Genomic DNA, 20309 nt, shown 5'->3' with positions numbered 1-20309 from the left:
GTTTCTTCTCCAGCTGTACGATGAGGTAAAAAGCAGCATAATGCCGTCAGTACGTAGGCGCGTTGTGATGTAGCAGGAAACGTGTTAGTGGTAGGAGGTGGAGAAAGCAGATCTCTTTATAGAGATGCTTTTACGGTGAGTATCCCTTTAACGAATTTGTCTTCAGGTAAATTAGGTATTAATTACCTCTGACGCCTTGTGCTTAGAAGGGCTAGCCTGGAAGCTTTACAGGCTGCGCGTAGGCACAGTGCCTCTGAGATGCAGTCAGAAGGGAAATTCCCGCTAACGGGCTCAGCTTCCCTCAGCATGAGTTTTACACGTGGTGGTACCCAGAGCAATGTCGGAAACTACAAGCTTGGTACCGATTCTCTGAGCTGTTCCACGTTTTCGGATTCTGATTGGGTTTCTCTTCATTAATCAGCCTCCTTTGTTTGTGTTTTTGTTTGTGTGGAACACGAACATGGCCTCAGAAAGGCCCTGGTGCCCGGCTCTGTAGCAGCCCTTTGGCTGCAATGTCAAAAACCTCCCAAGCGGAGTCAGCCCTGCAACGTTATGACACGGAGGGGTGAGCTGAGGGCAAAATAGCTTCTGTATCTCCTCTGTAACTGCTCGCCTGCGCTTCTCCGGAGATGTTAAGTGTCGGACATAGCGGCTTGGTAGCTTCTGCAGAGGATGAGCAACCCTAAATGACTGCTTATTAGTATCCCTTCTCTTCTGAGGCAAGATCTTGTGCCTCTGCAGCTCTCCAGCTGCCTGCGTGGCTGCTGCCTGGCAGGCCTTCAGCTCCGTGCCCTCAGCGGGGGCTCGGATGGCAGCAGCTCGCTCGGTTCCTGCACAGGGCGCTGCCAAATGCTGCCTTGATAGCTCTTGGTAGGTAGCACGTTTCGTTAACACCCGGGGGAAGTTACTGCCTGCCTTCTGCTCCCCGCAGACCGGTTGTTTGAAGGGTCTCTCCTCGCGAGGTGCACATAGAAAAGCCAGGCAGCTCGCTGTCAGCCCAGGGAGGAGGTAAGCTACCTGCCGCTGCCACCAGGCAGGAGCTTATCGACGGGGGGGGGGGACACGCGGGGCAGCTGCCGTGGTTCGATTTGCCACCCGCTGCTTTTTTGTGCAGGCTCTCGCATCCCGGCGAGCGCCTGGAGGTTTCTACCATTGCTTATTCTGTTTGAAATCTCCCCCGTCAGGGAAGGCTCCGCTTGGTGTGGTATTGTGGTTTTCTCAAAGGAGTTTCCCTGCCTGGCAGATCGCCTTGCCGCCTTTCGGTCTCTCAGAAGTAAGACGAGGTGAACGCAGAAGCTCCAAGTGGCTGAATCATCCTTCACCGAGGGCCGAGGCTGTGACTTAGGGTGGTTTTTTTTCTCCCTCCAGAAGTGAGGAAATGCCCTTGATGTGAAGCTGTGCCCTTTGAAAACTGTCATTATGCTTCTGTCGAGATGGGAGTAACAGGAAAACCTATTAGCTTTTGACAACGTCAGTTTACGTAGTTCCTTTTAACTTTAAATGCACGTAAATACAAGCACAGATGTTAAAAGCAGCGTGCTTTTATCGTACTGCAACAAACCGTGGCAAGTTTCCTTCTCACTTTCAGCCATTTACATCTCTGCTCTGTTCCAGTCAGGAGTTTTCATTCTTTTCTCAGTTTTCCTCGTCTTTTTACTACGTGCTTTCTCCAGGGAAGGGATTTGCCGCCTCTGTTCAGGCAGCATCGAGAGCTGTATTTCACAGGCGCGTTTTGTAAGGTCTCTCGTTTGGAGCAACAGACAGCTGAGGACAGAGTTGCCTCACTGATGGATTTCTCTCTTTGCAGGAATTGGGATGGACACTTGCGTTATTCCATTAAGGCACGGAGGTTTGTCGTTGGTTCAGACAACGGATTATATTTATCCTATTGTGGATGACCCTTATATGATGGTAAGTTGGCTGAACGGAATTGTTAGATATATATATTACCGATCTGATCTGTGCTTCTTGCTTATCTGACGGCAGTTTGGACCATTTCTTCTAGACGTGCAGTGTTAATTGCTTGATGAACTGCGCTCAGAGCCTTTCCTACCTGGCAGCGAGAAAGGAAAGGCCTTGTTTCATCCCGCAGTCCTTTCCGTGTCAGCCAGGAATGCTGCAGCGCTGTGGCTGGAGGTGAAAGCTGGGCGATCTGCCACCTTGAATTCAAATTTCCCTCCACCTGTTCCGTGAGATTTGGCTTGAAAAGCCTTAAAAGGGGAAAAAAGAGCTGTCTATGGAGCAGCAGACAGAAACCTCTGCTTACGAGGAGCACTACACTGTAGTTGGCCTTTTTATTTTCCTTGGGGTTCTGAAATGACCGGGTAACTTGTTACTGCTGGAAAAGCCTCAGTGTCCGGAGGTGGTAACAGCGTCTGGCAACGTCAGGGCGCTTTGTGAACGTCACGTTTCCCATCCTGCTATCCAGTCGCAGAAGGACAAGTTGAAACGGCTTGTCAGAAGTCGCGTGCTCTTTGTCTTTGGTTCTTTCTGCGTTCACCTTTCGTTTAGTTCGTTGCAACAGGCCCCTCCGTGGTGTTGTGTGATGGCGATCAGTATTGGCTTGAACAGAAGGCGGTGGGGAAACAAATGCATGTTTAAAAAAAAGGTCTCAGTGAAGCTGTAAGGATCTCCACAGCAAGCTTTCTTTAAACGACAGTTAAGAAATGCTAGACTTCGAGTTTCCTGCGATTTCAGTGTGGCTCCTTCGCGTTAAAGCAGGCTTTTGCTGCTGTTTATGTGATCGCTTCTTGTTTTGGTATTTGTTCTGTGAGACCTGTTGGGTAGGTTTGGGACGCGTGGTTTGCAATTGGGAGAGTTTTTTCAGCACGCTTGACCAGGTGTTGCCTGTGCATATAAGCAAGCAGAGCTCCTTGGATTTCCGCTCCAGCAGAGCGCTGCTCCTGCTGACTGAGCAGCCAAGATCTCTGACTGGTTTCTAGAGTTTAAAGTTGCTGAGCTCTCCTGAGAAATTTGGTTCAAATTTCAAGCTGGGAACTGCCAGGGACCAGAGGAGAAAAAAAAAATCTGTCTTGTCGGAGAGTAGTTTTCAACGTCACCAGCTGAGAAACTTTCTTTTCTCACCTTGTATCCAAAACTTGTAAGGGATGGCATAAGGAGGCGGCGGTGGTGGTGGGGATTGTTTTGTTTGGGGATCCAAAGGGACCGAGATGCCGCAGCGGCGAGAGATGAGTCTGCGTGCAGATGAGCTTTAGGCCTGTGTGGTAGGAGAGGAATGTAAATTTGGCCGTCGTCCGCCTTCTGTGGTTGCGTCTCAGTTAAAGCCTCTGCTGCGATCCCCACGCACCAGCAGCTGTAACTTTGGCGTTTCCGAGCTATCGGGTTCCTCGCTGTCATTCTTACCAACGTCCGTGTCAGCGTGATGGCTTGCCACCTCCGATCTGTTTGCAGGTGGGTGTTTCTTCTGGAAAGCTGGCTGAAGACAGGGGTTATGTGATAAGCCTTGCTGGCTGACCCTCTGCTCGGACCTCTCTCACCGGGGGACTGGAGTACCCGGGGGGAACAGGGGTTGCCGTTTCCTTTTGCGGACCAACATCAGCTGCAGGAGAGGCTAATACAGCCTGCTAGGGCTTTTGTGGACAGTGTCTCGGAGTCTCTTCCTCTCTCTGTTCACGCTACCTACCTGCAGCTCCTCATCTCATCTCTCTTCCTAGCTGGGGGCAGGGAAAGGAAGGAGGGAGAGCCGAAGGTGCAAATGGGCTCCAAGCTGGGAGCAGCGACAGAAGGGATTAGAAGGCTGAGGGAGGTAAAAATGCGCGTGGACCCAGCCGAATTTCTGAGTTTTGCTTTGGAAAACGGACAGTGACAAAGTTTTTAAACTTCGTAACCGAAATACTTTGTTCTAAAACAAGCAGAAAAACGAACAAACAAAAAATCCCCCTTCCTTCTCCCCGTGCCCCTTCTTTTCAGCCCTGTTCTTGAAAACACCTGATCCACGTTGGCTGAAGCCTCCCAGGAAGTGTGCCTGTAAAGTTTACGTCCAGCGTAGGACTTCTTGCTTTAGATGGTTCGAGGTTGGAAAGGTTACAAGTAATTGAAAATGGGTTTCCGGTTAAGTACCAAGCCACCGGTGGTAGGACTGGTACTGGCCACCCCTCTGGGATGGTGTGGAGGTGCCTTTTTGAGCGCAGCAGCAGGAAATTGGCTGCTTAAAGGGTGGGCTCCGTTCCCCTCTCTCTTACTAAGGACCTGTTCTGAAAGAGTTCTGCTTTTGCCCTCGTAAATACCTCTTAGTATTGTGAGTAGATTGCTGTGTTCCAGCGATCCGTGTGGTTAGGAGATGTGTGGGACAGAGCTCGGCTGACCTGCCCGTGAATCCTGTCCTGTTTATCAGTGTTTGCAAGCCAAGTATCGTTCCCTCTGCTTCTTCTGACTTGAGGCTTGCCCTCCCCGGGTTTGTTTCCAGAAAGGTTTTGCCAACTGGCAAAAGCAGTGTTAGGCTGACCTCTGACTGCTAGAATACAGAGCTGTTGTCAGTGTGGTTTTAAAAACTTATCTGTCATGCCTAAGAGGGCATAAACCAGCAGTTTGCTTGGTAAATACTGAAGATAGTGGAGAACAGTTTGATAGTCCCCTTCCAGAAAAGGAAAACGATGGGCTTTAGTGTTCTTAAGCATCCAGGAGTTTAACAGTGACTATCTATCAAACCACGCGGTCCACAGCTCATTCTCCTCTTAGTAGTGTAATTTAAAACATATTCTGCTTTCCAAATGCACAAGGGATTCCCCTGATGCCACTGGAAGCTCTTTAATTTATGAAAAACTGGATCATGCTTAATTGTGGTTTGGAGGTTTTATTTCGGGTCATCAGAAAGTGAAGCAACTGCCCGAAAATACTCGTTCTTGAATAACAAACGCAAAACCCTGGATGTGTGACTAAACTGTAAGGTTTTGGGGATGGCAGAAATGTAGACGTGTTTAAATGTTCTCTCCCCCACCCGTCTTCCAGCTAAAGCATATTTCTGTGTTCCAAGTCATGTTGAATAGGCATGTTTTTACTGCAGTGGCATTGCCTCTGAATTTGATGAAAAACATAGATTTAAGATCATCAACCCAGATGCTGATTGCAGTTTTGCAGCTGTAAACCTAAATCTTTTAATAACGTGTGTGGTGTCTTCCAGATTAACACACCAGAATGTTATTTTAGAAAGTATTTTAAAATTATTTTGCCCTCCCTTGGGACACACCACGTGTCAGAAGGTTCCGCATCTTCCTCAGGAAGCTTGATGTCTCGTCTCTACCGGGTTCATAACCCAGACCCACCTGACTTGCTGGCTAATTGAGATCCATTCATTTAGCAAAATGAGAGTAGTTAAGCTCACGAGACCCCGGTGAACCCTTCTCAGTCCTTTCAGCTTCACGACTCCTCAGTCTTCTGTCAAATACCCCTCTGCGTCTCTTGGAGAGGGTTTTATCGGTGATGTTTGTATGCACAAAAGTTCCTAAAAGCGTACGCGCTGTAGGAAAACTCCTGTTGCTTGAACAGTGATGGAGCAGGCACGCGTCCCACGCCACACAGGTGGCGTGGATCAGGCAGGCACCTTGCCTCAGCAGCCGTGCGTGCTTCCAAGCCGTGATGAGGCCAGCATCTGGGAGACCTGAGCTCTTCAATCCCCAGCATGTGCTCTCTTCTGCAGGCGGCTTCTTACTGAAATCGTAGCACAAGAGCCACCCGGGCGTGCCTGTGTGCTGCTAGCACAGCTGTGTCCCCTGGAAAGGAGAGTACTGTCCCGAAAACTTGAGAGTAAACGTGGCCTCTGGGGTGGTGCAGAGGAGCTTTCTCATCCAGGTCCCTGTCTCCTATATACTCCAGTTCAGAAGAGACTACAGCTTTAGGTTTTGGGATCAGCTTCCTAGCAGGTGTAAATTGACACACCGTAGTCTTCATCATCAGTGTACAGAATTCTGTGCTGGACTAGAGGTAATAGGAGCATATCAGTCTAAGTGAGCTGAGCTCGTTATCAAAGCTGGATTTTTCTCTAGTGTAATGTCAGCCTCTAAAATAAGAGCCTAAACTCATGAGATCCCTGTGGAGCTACTGAGAGCAAGGCAGCTGGGGTGAATTCTCTCCTTACCTGTCAAAGGGGCAGGTATCTGCATTTCTAGATGGACGCGTTGTATGGAATGGATCACACCACATTTTGGGCTGGGTTTCTGAGTGCAGGAGCCTTTGGAATAATCACAGAATCACAGAATAAGCAGCTCTGAGCCCAAACTCACGCCAGATGTCTCGTTTGTGGCAGGTGTTTGTCTGAACGTACGCAAACAGCCCAGCAGATTTTTTTTTTTCTTTCTTTTTCAGGGACGGATAGCGTGTGCCAATGTCTTAAGTGACCTTTATGCCATGGGGGTCACGGAATGCGACAACATGTTGATGCTCCTTGGAATCAGCAATAAAATGACAGATAGGGTAAGATGTGGGGTAACTGCTTTTGAAGTAAGGACCCAAACAGCTCTACGTGCTTAGAATGTAATTTTTTTGTTGTATTTTCTACTCTAAGTTTGAAACCTTTTAAACGAGAGGTGGTTTTAGTGAGAGCCTCAGTTCATAGTGCGGGTCTTGCCTCATAAACTTTCTGAGGTTACTTGATAAAAACTGATTTTTCTGTGGCATTGTAATCTGCTGCTGCTTTGTGATACCCACAGAAATGGATACGTCTGGTTTGCTTATGCAAGCTTCGCAGCATCGTGTTGAAGCAGAAGAAACTGAAATAGATTGCTTTTATTTTTATTTCTTTGTGGTGGAAGTGACCAGCATGTATGTACGTTTGCTCTAGCCAAAAAAAAAAAAAAGGACTGTTTATTCTTAGAAGGAAGTTAAGTTGAAATTTTACAAGTTAGGGGAGGCTAAATGCATCTCGATTTAACGTTGCCCGATTGCACTGTACTGCTGGCTGTACCTCATTTACAACAGCAGGACACTTGCTCTGAGTTTTCAAAGCTCTCTGAATTCTCCAGTTTTATACGACCTTTTGGAGAATGTTTCTTCAGCATCCTTCGGGGAGCTGCTCTATGGCATAACATGCAATTTTCAGGAAGCTGCCTTCTTCCTGAGGCTGTTTTTTTCTTCATGAATTATTTGCTCTGAGGGGATTTGACCTGAGTGATTAAAGCCCCGGACTGGTCTTGAAATGGCTCGTACTGCTGTGTACGGAACTCTGACTTCTGTTTTGATCTCTAGGAAAGAGACAAAGTGATGCCTCTAATTATCCAGGGTTTCAAAGATGCAGCAGAAGAGGCAGGAACATCTGTTACTGGTGGCCAAACAGTGTTAAATCCCTGGATTGTTTTAGGAGGAGTGGCCACGACAGTCTGTCAGCCTAATGAATTTATAATGTAAGTTAAATCACTGAACAATCAAAGGCATTGGTCTGAAGGGATACAGTAAAAATCCTTTAAATACTGTGTTGTGATCTGTCTCCTGATGAATAAAGCAGTGCCTTCTCCTGCTTGCATTTGTCCGTAGCACTCAACAGATGCCACATCTTTTGTACTTTATTTGCTTTTTTAAATGGGATGTCCTTTTACTTTTCCCCCAGTATCTTTTGATCTTGTTCTCTCTTCTGAGAGTTAAGCTTCTAACCTTTGAAGGTATTGAAGACTGCTTTGGGACATAAATTTCTGTCCCAGTTTAAGATGCATGTATAAATATCTCCCAATTAACCTATCAATTGCTGTAGAGAACGGGAGAATTGCTGTGTTTACATCAGTCTGGCTGTTTAACAGTAGCCAGTCTTGAATATCCTACTGTGGCATGCTGCAGTATACAAAGGAATTTGGGATCCTAGTGATGCTAGGCTTATGTCCTCAGTGACCTAGCCCACTTTTTCCCCTCTCCTATCTTATGTCTCTGGTAAATTGAAAGAAGAGATGTAAATTAGTGTGACTGTAAGCATTGTTCTACTCCAAGAAAGGAGGATTAGCACTTTTAAATAAGTTTGCTGCTTTTTTGCTCAATAATGCCCCTTGGCAACAAATCCCAAAGGGTAATTCTGCAATTAGTCTTTTTTTTATCTGCACAATAAGATACACGGGTCTGTGAAAATATAATTATCAGCACTTATTCCTAATAATGTGTGAATCGCACTCTGTAATTAATATATGAATTCTTTGTTTTCAGGCCAGACAATGCAGTGCCAGGAGATGTGCTTGTATTAACTAAACCCTTGGGAACACAAGTGGCCGTAGCTGTCCACCAGTGGCTAGATATTGTGAGTACACCGCAGAAAAAGAAGTAGGGAAGAGGGACGTGGGGTAAAGGTGACCTTCCCTATTCGCTCAACATCTCAAAAGGAAAAACTTCAGTAGTGTGAGAAGTATATTGAGTCCTCAGCTGGGACTGATCCTCCTCTCTCCCCTCCTTCCTCCTTGGTGCGTCAGCCTTATCTGCTTACATGCAAAGCTCTTTGGAATCGAGGCAGTTTACTAGTTTGCGTTTAGTGAACCTATCTTAATTGGGTCTAATTCTTAGCTCTCAGGCATTGCTGTAACAAACAAAATTGTTGACTAACAGACGAGCACCCTGGGTAAAATTATGCCCTATTCCATGTGCCAAAGTAGTTGGCAGAAGCTTATTGATGTCAATTAGGCCAAGATTGCTGTCTGTGTTCATGGGCTTGCTGCTCGTGTACACGGAATTCTCTCTCTACGTTTCACCCTGTGCGTTCAGTAAGAATATTTCCAGCAGCATTATGTATGTAGACATATTTCCATCTGTTACTTCGGGCAAAAATGGAACTACTGAACTGAAAAGTGACTACAAAATAGGCATCTGCTTATGTTGTCTGGCTCCCAGTCCGTGTCTTCAGAACTAGAACTGCTCAGTTTACATTTTAAAAAGATGCATCTTTTTCTACTTTTGGGACTACCGAGCCAATAGGCAGGCAGAGGAGTGAGCTGAAATCTACTTAGTCTTGACTGTCGCCCACTGCGGTGTCAGATGAATCCTAATTCCAAAGCAAAAGTGGGAGGGAAGCAGCTTAAACCTTCATTGGAGTCTGAAGCGTGAGCAATTAGGGACATGTTTCTCCTCCTTTGTAGAGTATGGCCTAGCCATTTTGAATCCTCTGTTTTCGAATCAGATAAAAGGATCAAGGCCTCAGATGATCCTGATATGAAAATCAAATGAAAGAAGACATACATTTTATAGCATGTTTTCTGGCCATAATCTCACTCCTTAACATATCTGTTATTATACTGACAAATAGACTCGCAAATTAAGGATATTCTGCATTTCCACATATTTCAAGTACTTCTAATTTCGCTGACTGTCAACCAGAAACACTTTCTGGTCTGAAAAATGGGGACAGCGAGGAAATCAATTCTCATATTGCGTGTAAACAGCATATATCTTTGTGGTAGGAAAAATTCTGAGTAGCTGCGCTGCCTTGTCTTCAGCTTTGTCTTGTGAAAGAGGAGGGAAAATAAAGCTGGAATTACCCATCACAAGTCCACCTGTAAATCAAACTTCAGAAAGGAATTTGACTTTGTGTTGAAAAGTGTGTGGAAGAAGGTACGTAGTACAGCAAGTTTATACCCAGGCGAGAAAGGAAAAACAGAGCGTAGAGGTAGGTGGCTACAAAACAAGCTTTAAAAATAAACAAACAAACCAAAACAAAAAATCAAAACAAACAAACAGAGGTATTTAAACACAGAGCAGTAGTGAATAGTTAAAGGAACTAACTGAAGGGCAACCCATAGCAATAACCACATGAGAGCTGCCTTTACGGCAGGAAGATCCAAATGGAGGCCCAAATTTTCCTCCTTGCTTGGTTCCTGGCAGCATGGTTGCAGCTAAGCCCCAGCTATGTTGCTGGCAGCAGCTTCTTTAGGGTGTAAAGGGAAGAGGCTGTAGGGAGAGGGGCTCCGTGGGGGCTCCAGGGGACCAGGTCAGGGAAGGAAGGGGTTGCTCCGGTGTACATCTCCAGGAAGGGTTTTCTAGTCCCTGCTGTGAGAGACCTCTGAATGGGAAAGGTCTATCTAAGCTTGCTTTAAAAGTTCTTTGGGGATTTTTGTGAACTTTTCTGTTTCCTGCCCGCTAAGCCCACTGTACCTGTATCTGATTGTTATAGCGGGAGGAATTTGTGTCTAATTTACAGCCTATCTGTGTTTGAGCCTCAGCCTTTAGTTCTTCTTTCACCTCATTCCTCATTTCCACTCTTAGCATCTGACCTTTTCCCATCTCATGATCAGCCTCAAAAAGGTATTTTCAAAACTATCACAAAATGACTGATCAGGTTTTTCAGTCATTCCCAAAGCCAGATTAATCTTCATTCTGTCGTAGGTGTTAATAATCTCATTTATTTTTCCCCTGCGCTCTCACTTACCTAAATAAAAATGCTTGTCTTGCTTGCTTGGTCAGACCAAGTTCAACCTCATTTCAGAAGGTCTGATCTTATTCCTATACTTTTTTAGTCTTTAAAAAAGGACTTTTTTTAGTTGACCAGCCTCTTTCCCTTTCTTACACCTTTTCTGGATTTTTTCTTACAACCTTTCTGGATTCTTTCTTACACCCCTGGAAGTCAGTGCCCACTTCTTAAGGATAAGAGCCTCTTTGACAAGATCCTTCCCTAGTGCAGCATCTTACAGCAATTCTTAGCAGTTTTTGCAACTTTGGTTAAGTAAAAATTTTTAATGTATTTATGCTGTAGAATAGCAGTGTAGGCTTTGTGGCTCCAAAATAATCTTATTTTTATTTACTTCAGTTCGCTGTAGTTTTACTTTATTTGCAAAAAGAACAAACCCGTTTGTAGTGTTGATCTAAACAGTTAAATGGTTGCTTTGTTTCCTTCTGGATCTGGAATTACTTTAGTTTCGAACACAATAATTGCTCTTTATAAGGTACCGTTTCCTAAATTGTTCTGACAGCCTTTGGGGATGAAAAGCATTGCTTAGCGTGTGATGGAGGCATGAATCCACACAAGAGACTGGGGAATGGGTGGAAGGATGTGCTGATGTTAAACTGCAAAGGAAGCTTATGAAAAACTGTCTCAATCCTACTTCACTAGAGTGAGGTGTACCTTCTTGAGAGCTGGACTTCTGGGTAGCAGTGGCCTTTCTTGATCAGAGCGTCCAGGTGTGAAATGAAGAACTTTCTCTTTAAAAACAAAGAAGCCAGAGATTAAAAATCTCAACATCCAGCAGCAGAGTTCCTGTCATTTGGTTGCAGAGTTCAAGCCAGAAAGTTGCCTTGAAGGACTAATTTGCTTAGGGTAGGTCGTTCCACTCCACTACACCGCAGGTGAAAGCGATATTAGAGGTGCTTAGGTGCTCAACAGACCTTTAAATGAACTTCACCTGGGTGCAAGCAGGGTAAAGCACATACAGTAGGCTTCAGAACCTCTGAGTGAAACACTCAGGCTGTTGTTCCTCTTAAACTCAGTTTAAAAAATAATAAAAAAATCACAAGTGCCTTTTGAATGAAGGATTTTAAGTGATAGCGATGTGCTTTAAAAGATGTAGATGAAAACCTAAGAAAATCCTCTTTCTTTCATCCATTAGCCAGAAAAGTGGAATAAAATCAAACTAGTGGTAACGCAGGAAGATGTAGAGCTAGCATACCAGGAAGCAATGATGAATATGGCACGGCTGAACCGAACAGGTAAAGGAAATGCATGTGTTGGGGGAGGTGGGCGAGATTGTGGGGTTTTTGGTCATTCCTCCCCAGTTCTGTACTTAATTTCATTTCACTGCTGTGGGGAAGTGTGACATAGCTTCTTTATCCCTTCCTTCTTTCCCACATTTCTGCTGTTCAGTGTTTGTGAAGCAAGCAAATTAAAATCAAACGCCCTCTTTTAATTATACAGCAAAAACACAAATGCTGCTGGAGATGATTATGACTCATATGAGCGCTGCAAGTAACATCTGAGTGAGTTAGAGGATGTTTTAAAGGGAAATCTATGGGATTTGTTCCTTTTTATTTTTTGTGCCTAGAGAACTCAGGAGGGCCTGACTGCAATAAGGCTTTAAAAAAAAAAAAGGAAAATGGAATAAAAAAGGAAAACCTCTTAACTTTTTTGTGCTTCAATTTAATTTTTTAATTTTATGCTGTCGTATTACGTGTTTCCCAAAGTGTGGAATATGTAACACGTGTATTTCTTCCTTTTTTTTTTCTTTAAATATTGGTGGTGGGGTTGTTTTGCTTTTACCATAGAAATTTTAAGTTGGGATTTCCCTTTGCTCGAAGTATCTTTAGAGGAGCTGAGAATTGAATTAGACGTTTCCTTCTCAGTTGAAGGAACAGGAATAGTTAAATAGCTCTTCTCCCATTTATTCAGATTTCATTTGGTATTTGTTACATCATCCCACTGCTTTTTCATTCTTTCACAAAGTCTTCCAGGAAAAATAAATGACCAGGATTGTCTTATGGAAAAGAACTCAGTCCTGCTCACGTACTGGGAAGCCCCAGAGAAGGGCAAAACCTTCTTGGCTTTGTTTTTCTGCCCTCGTTTTTGTCAGGCACTTCTAACAACACTTAAATATTCCTACCTGGAGCTATTGTGCTGCATGCAGAGGTGCCTTTCTGATACCCAGGGCTCTGTAAGTTGCAAATGCCCAAGAATTTCATGAATGCATAGGTGGGGAGGCTGGGGCTTCAGGCTGGCTGCGCCTGTCCATCCACCAGCTTCACTCCCTTCCCCCACGACCTGCAGGCTTTGCTCTTAAGCTCTTAAATTAAGTGTCCAGCTTAAGCTAAGTGCCCAGAACTTAAGTTCCACTGTGATCTTTTCTCAAACACTTTTTTTTTTAATTTAAACAGTAAGCAGAACTGATTTGAATTAAAGGTATGCAACTTCATTCAAACTGCGCACAGCATCGTTGAAACGTTACTTTCCCAGGTACTTCTTTTCCTGATTTGTTTGGTTTTTTCTCCCTCCTTTGAAGCTGCTGGACTCATGCACACTTTCAACGCACATGCAGCTACAGACATCACGGGGTTTGGAATCCTGGGACACGCACAGAACCTTGCCAAGCAGCAGCGAAACGAGGTGTCCTTCGTTATTCATAACCTCCCTGTTCTCGCTAAGATGGCTGCTGTCAGTAAGGCTTGCGGAAACATGTTTGGCCTTATGCATGGGACTTGTCCAGAGACTTCAGGTAAGCGACAGTTGTATCACTCTTTTCCTTCCCTGTGTCTCTACGTCGGAGTTAAATAACATTTCAAATATATAAATGCTGTACTTTGCGCTCAGAATCACCGTTGATTTGGGTTATGTCCAAGTTAAGGAGCATTAGCCGTACAACTCTTCACAATTAAGTAGTTCAGCCTAATTTCCAAACCACCATCCTGTTCTGAACGTCTCCTTATGAAACGCTATCATAGAAACCATCGCCGTGCCTGGTATCTGGAACCTTTTGCAGTTAAGAGTCGGTGATGGTTCTGAGTTCTTTTGAAATGCATTTTTCTCATAGCTATTAGCTCCAGAACAAGGAATCCCAGCACAGCTGGCACAGCGCTCTCAGAAAGGTAGAACCACCTGCAGTAGGTTGCTAATTAAATGAGTGGAGTTTGGCTTCTCATTCGGAAGGAGTGTGAAGTTGGGTGCTGAATAGGCCAGGCTGAGGGAAGCCTTCTCTGTCCACAGCATACAGACATCGAGAATACAGATTTTCTGTCCTAAGTTTATAAAACCTGACTTCAGGGGCTATGAGCAGCCGCAAGAAAAGAATTTGGTCTCTGACCCCCTCAGTTCTTGAGTTCCCTAGTTAATACAGCTGCCCCTTGCAGTGACAGTGAATACAGACATACTGAAAATAAGGCTATGAGCATCAAGTTAATTTCAGATGAACATTTAAACGCTCTTCAGGTGATTTTAAAACTTCTGATGCTCTATTTGAACTCTGTCTTATTCAGTGTAGGCTGCTTTGCCTACCAGAATAATCACCGTCGTCTGCTGGCAGTCTCTGTACTTCGTTTTCCCTTTGAACCGTCTGTCCTGTTCCATTTTGTTTTTCTTCTTCAATCTCGCTGTTCTTTCTCTTTGGGAAATGGAGAAGATATAGCAACGAATCTGTCTCTTTTCTTATCTCTTTTCCCCACCCTCTTCCTGCTCTCCAAAAGTATTATCCAAGTTCTCTGCAGCTCACAACAGAGGGGGCCCCTTGAAGCAAAACAGTCTTAAGGCTCTGGAAAGAAGCATCACAGTGAGAGCCATAAACTTTTCCCCCAGCGAATACACAACTTGCCACGATCTGCTGAATTGTTCCTCAGCCATCTGTGTTTATAACAGATGCTCTGTCCTACAGAGAGCGTGTGGCTCAGATGCTGTGTAACAGGATATGGGACATGAACCCTTTCAGGAGTTCAAATCCAGCTTCAGTCAGCCGAGGCCAGAAATAGCTGGTGGCTGTTTGGTGAGCTGTAAATACGGCTGGTAGCACCAGGCAGGTTCTTTCTAGCTAGGAGTCCGCGTAACCAGAGTGCAAGTGGCACTGCTGCGTGTGCTGCTTACACGGGGCGTTTGTTACCAGTTGCAGAGAGGCTGAAAAATAGCTTGGACACAGATCTGGAGCTGCAAGATGGCTCTTTCAGGTGAGTGGCTGTGACGCAGGCTTCGTGCAGCTGGCATGGGAATGGTCTAGCTGTAAACTGGGTGCTGGGGTCTTCAGAGCTGCCCCTTCTGCACCCCAGGGACAGTGCTGTCCTTTCACTGAAGGAATGTAAAAACAAACAGAGAGTATGGAAAGGGAGAACAGTCAACTTCTGAATCCCTTTTGGGAACGAGAGTAAGAGGTGTTTGAAACTCAGAATTGCCTTACCTTTCAGCAGAAACAGGTGATGATTGGAAAAACCAGCAATATCTGGTTAGTTGTGAACTTCGGGTGCCTCAAAACACCTATATTTGATTTCATCGTAGCATTAAAACGGGGTTTTGTTACAGGGTCATGTCTGCCAAATATTAGAGAGATCCATAGCCAGGTGGATGTAATAGCTACATGGTATGAAAGCTAAAGGGTCTGAAAGCTGTAAAGCTGCACGTGTGGGCTTTATGCTTATTGCTTGCTAGTCTGGCACGTTGCAGCAGCGTGTGTCAGCTTGGTGAGCTGCAAACGGACCCACGCTGCTTGTCCACTTCACGTCCCAGGGTTGATTTATTTGTAGGCAAGCATGTGCCCTGTGGCACCTGTAGCACCTGTATGACCAGCTGTGAGGATGCCTTTTAGGCTGCTCATGGCTGTTCATACCGTAATCTATATATACGCTCTTTCTCTGGTATCTTAAGTTTCCAGAAATGCTCTGTCTGTGGCTTCTTCATTTGTGAACAGATGTTTTTCCGCGGAGTGGGCAGGCAACGTGAAATTTACTGGAAAACAATGTGAATTGATTTTAAGAATGTTGTTGTTTTTCCCAGCGCACATTTGCTGGGCACCTGTTGACAAAAGTCAGTGTTGGAAAGGTCTCGTGTGTCATGTGTTCCATCCTCCAGGCACTGCTGCTTGTGGTGTTTTCTGAAAATTCCAGGTTTATGAGAGTTTGGGCTCCCTTCTAGGCAACTCCTTGGGAATGGTTAAAGTTGCAGTTGCAGAAAACTTAATCCTGCTTATTAGACTGGCTGCTTGTAGAAATAAGTTACAGAATTATTCTGGGGGGGATACTCTAGGATACTTGAGCACGTGTATATTTTTGCCAGCCCTCTTGTAATAACTTTTGAAGCTGTTGACTGGTGTCAGGCTGCTTTGTTAGTGTAGTAGAAGTGTCTCAACGATACAGTGTTTCTGTGCATTTTGTGAAAATAGACGGATAGAAAAGAAGGGCTGTTGCCTCACTGAGAGGTAAGGCTTAGGATTTCAGCCTATTGTTAGTCGTGAGAGAAAGCTGTTAACGGGAGCCAGGAGATTTGTTCAGGAGTTTTCAGTGGCCAGTTCCCTGCTTGCAGTGCGACAGTTAAAAGCAGCGATGTTCAAAACCTCTTACCAAAAAAAAAAAAAAACCCTTACGCTTTTAGAAAGGTAAGCCGGAACAGATAGCAAGCGTCTGCATTCTTTTCCACCCCCAAAGAAGCACACAACGAACTCTCAAACTGCCAGAGCCATTTGTCCGTTCCGTCTGCAGCCTGTTTGCTTTGTCTTTAGTGGTGGTGGCTGCAGACCTCGGAAACCTGGTGCTCCTTGAAATGCTGCTGTGTGCACTTCTGCTTCGTTTTCCCTAGGCACGTTGCAGCAGCTTAAGCTCCTGGTGGCTGTGACATTGCACAGGTGAGGATTTCCTGCAGTCGTCTGCGGGACAAAAACCACTCTGAGCAGCTGGGGATACTGGTAATAGAGTGGAAAACCCTGGGATTTGCCCAAAGGTTTAAAGAGACTGATCAATCTACCACAGAAATATATTTAGGATTTCCATAGACAGGAGTCCTACCGCTGACCAACAGTGCCCCGTAGCCTTTATTAAAGATTATTGATCAAACTGGGGGATGCAGCCAGCAGGTGGAAGTATGTTTTAGCTGGGATTTGGTACATTTTCCAGATCTTGCCAAAGAGTTTTAACCAGGTGAGCATACAAGTGATAACAAAATTGCAGGAAGAGTGTATGGGGAAGAGATTATGAACAAAGATTATTCTCATGTTCTTTCTTGGTTCTCTTTCTCCCTGTACTTCCACTTCTCCCTTCTGGCTGGTCAGCACCCTCTGTGCACTGCTGCGTATAATTCTCTTCCCTGACTCGCCTGCACTGTGACGTGGGTTGCACTTCAGTTTGATTTAGGGCCTTCCACAGGAACGGCACGTCGTTCCGTTGCAGTTGACTTGTCTGCTACGTATGGAGCAGCTTAAACGTTTTCACGTTTCTGGTTTTTGTTGGTTTGCGCTTTTGATGGAGGTACCTGGATGTTATGTTCTGAAATCTCTGTGAGAGAGGTAGGCGTTTTTCTGGATGGCGCGCTCATTTGCTCCATATAGAACCCCAAAAATAACTTTCATGCTTCCACATATCCTTATAAATTATTATAAAATACATATAATTATAAATTATCCTTAAAAGAGGCTGTCTGTTGGAACGTAGCACTGTATAGGCATGAGCTATGCAAGTTGTGTGGAGCACGCGACACTTTGAGGTTTAACTAGGCATCTGTAGATGAATTTGCAGCTCCGCGTTGTAGTGCTTCACAGATTTGCAGTACAGCATAAATGTAAAAAACAAAAAAAAAGTAAGCAATTCAGAAAACCTGCAACTTTTAGTAATAGAGGGCAGCACCAAAATATTTAGTGACTCCATCTATGCCCCCTGGAAATTTGTGCCCTGGCTGACAACAAAACTCATTCTGATATTTGCAAAATCCCCTTTTCAGTGCTTTGGGATTCTTCAAATGCAGGAGTTCCTATTAACCAAATGGCAACCTCGCTAGCTACTTAGGGTGCTGCCCCTGAAAAGCATTCATTAGTAAATATTTTCCTGTCGTCTCTGTAAGAAAAGATCTTACTGGAAAGGCCAAACAAGGTCAGAAAACTTCCCGTCTAACAAAGGGGGTCAAAGGGACTGACTGTCGCAGAGCGCTGGGTCAAGCCTGGGTTTAATTTTCTGCCTTTTGTGTTCTGTTGTAACCGTCCCTGTTCTGATGAAGGATTTCATCACAGGCAGTGGGCTTACTTGCAGAATCAGCTGCTCCCAATCCGTGGTTATAGGTATCTGAATATGACCTTTATCCAAAATGTTCCTGTGTACGCTTCTTGCGGAGGCACTTTGCAGTCCTCTGTTGGAAGTTTACAATGCTGGCGTTGTTTTCCCATGTCATTTGTTGGCATCAGCACAACGTCCTTTTGCCAGCATCTTTTTTGTGTCTTTGGCTTCATTTACGTACGCACCGAACACTGAACTTTTTCTGTAAAACCAGAGCTCGCAGACTTCCACCGTGTCTTCACTTGGAGTCCTGCAGTTTGACGGAATCCACCGAAGTCACCGAGTCTGTGTCTAAACAGGAATTTGGCACGTTCAGGTTGAAACGCTTTGCAATCAGGCATTTAACGCTCTGCTTTTTTTCTTCCTTTTTCAGGAGGCCTCCTCATCTGTTTACCACGGGAACAAGCAGCACGGTTCTGTGCTGAGATCAAGTCTCCAAAATACGGCGAGGGCCACCAAGCATGGATTATTGGCATTGTAGAGAAGGGCAACCGCACGGCCAGAATTATAGACAAACCACGAATCATTGAAGTTGCACCACAGGTGGCCACTCAGAACGTGAACCCAACGCCGGGTGCCACCTCTTAATATAGATGAAATAGCTGTTTGTTTTTAAATAGATCTATTCCTTTATCATCCTACAATTTAAAAAGAACTGTAAAAAAAAAAAAAAGAAAAGAAAACTTGTGTCTGCACATCTGGTGGCCTTAGGTCAGTTTATGAGTGGATACAATTAATGAAATAAAATCCATTGCCTTTTTTTCCTGTTACATTAACTGAAGATGCACCTAATCTTGAGGCAGCTTCTGAGTTGAGAATTATATTGTTATCCAATACTGTTGATTCATTTTGAATCTTTAGACACTTATCTCTTGCCGCATAGGCTCTTTTTAAAGGTGCTTTCACGTAGCACAGACATTACCAGTAGTAGTGTCAAATAGCAGTTTGTGTCCTTTCATTATATGTATATTTATCATAAGTCTAATTTTGATGCCTTGAGTGATATTCCAGAGAGGCAATAAATTTGATAAGCGACACAGTGGGTATGCCCAGTAGTAAGATGGTTGCATGATTACATTCAATCTTTGATTTTTATTTTTATTTTTTTTATTTTTTTGTAAGGTTTAGTCTTACCAAGAGCATCTACGACCCTGGACATTGCTTGGTAGTGCACTCTGTTTAAACGAGCAAGTGCTGACTTTGCATGGAAAGCACTTCAGAGTCGAAGGAGTCATTTTTAATTTCATTATTTGTAGCCCTGACAATATTTACTGTATTATCAATGATTTTCTTTATTGATAGTAAGGAAAAATAATCTTTTTTTTTTTGCAATGTGATTGGATGTGCTATAGTGCAACAAAGGTTTTGCAGACCAAAAGGAGGTTACTGTATAATATTCATTTACAATTCACTATATAAATAACTACACAAATAATTTTTAAATATAATCAAACTAAAATAAACCTCTGTTCTGTGGATGGTAGTGTTTAATACATTTTATATTTTGTATAGTGATTACAGGCCTTTTTTGTTTCTTTAAAATCAGCAGCTGTTTAGTATAATTCTTAGTATTATTTTGTTCTTTGCTCAGATACATTTTTGTGCACGCTTTTGTGATCTGTGTTTAAAATCTACATTGCCAACATTGCAGCTTGAACTTAAGCTTGTTATTCAAAATAAATATTTAATTTTTTTTATTGCTCTTGTATAAACGCATGAACTTTTTTGATTCCTACCTGAATTACAAACTGGAAAGAGGAGAGATCCTCCTTTATCTCTTGTTTTAACACAAGTGTAATTATATTGATTGTTGCTGTTACTCCTTTGGTCAGCTCTGCAAGCTGTGATGTCCCATGGTAATCTAGAATATCTCCTCCTGTGTGCCAGAATTTAGGGGCAAGCAGGTTATCTACAAGCATATTGTCCATTTCATTGCGTTTATTTTACTTGCCAGCGCAAAGTATGCGATGGATGTGAATTGTTTCCTCTGCATCCTCTGCAAGTCTCCTGGCTGTGCCTGCTCTAACCCAGACGAGGGTTTGTGAGCAGCCCTGTGCGTGGAACGAAAGCCGAAACCCGTCTTTTTCCTCCGAGGGTGTGTAAAGCTGCACGTTCGCTGCTAACTCTGCTCTGCCAGCCCCCGGGAGCCAAGCCACACCGTGCGATTCTTCTGCGGAACGGAACCGAGCACGTTTCTCTGAACCAGCTCTTTTTAAATGCTTCCCACATTGTGGAATTAGCTCCTTGATGCTCAGGCCAGGAAGAAGAGAATCTTTGATAGTCAATACCACTACCAGCAAGAATAACAAGGGCTTCTGTCTGTGAAAAATGACTCGCTAGAGACAAACCTGTCGTGTGCAACATGCAAGGCTTAAATTTCCAGTCTTGCTCCTAGTGAAATCTGGGGCAAAACTTGGCTCATCTTTTTCCACTCGGTAGCGTTCTCAACAGACACCTATGAAAAGCTAGAGTTTTCTTCATTTTTTTTTTTCTTTTGTACCAAAACAACGAGGACATGGCCATCCTGTTCCTGGAAACTAAGTCCGAGTTGTGTGTTCACAACACAACCTCAAAGCAGTAACTGAATTTTTGACTTTGTTGGGGGTGGGGGGAACAGGACAAAACGTTTTAGTGTTTTCACAGCCATTCTGAACACCAAAATAAAGCATCGAAAACTA

At 44.2% G+C, this 20309-nt stretch overlaps 1 protein-coding gene across 2 annotated transcripts in view; it reads left to right on the top strand.

Moving 5' to 3' along the window:
* The window catches only part of SEPHS1 (selenophosphate synthetase 1), a 24982-nt gene extending 4673 nt beyond the window's left edge, over window positions 1-20309 (top strand). For both annotated transcript variants that reach the window (XM_080605786.1, XM_080605785.1), the window contains exons 3-9: window positions 1808-1911; window positions 6322-6429; window positions 7201-7355; window positions 8140-8230; window positions 11520-11619; window positions 12903-13115; window positions 18005-20309. In XM_080605786.1, the coding sequence (XP_080461912.1) occupies window positions 1808-1911; window positions 6322-6429; window positions 7201-7355; window positions 8140-8230; window positions 11520-11619; window positions 12903-13115; window positions 18005-18219 (986 nt within the window). In that variant the 3' untranslated portion in view covers window positions 18220-20309. The remainder of the gene's footprint in view (window positions 1-1807; window positions 1912-6321; window positions 6430-7200; window positions 7356-8139; window positions 8231-11519; window positions 11620-12902; window positions 13116-18004) is intronic.

This window comes from Anser brachyrhynchus (genome assembly GCF_964034855.1).
Source record: "Anser brachyrhynchus genome assembly, chromosome: 1".
Classification (NCBI taxonomy): Eukaryota; Metazoa; Chordata; class Aves; order Anseriformes; family Anatidae; genus Anser; species Anser brachyrhynchus.
Note: the sequence above shows the minus strand (reverse complement) of the source record. Positions and strands in the feature narration are given on the sequence as shown.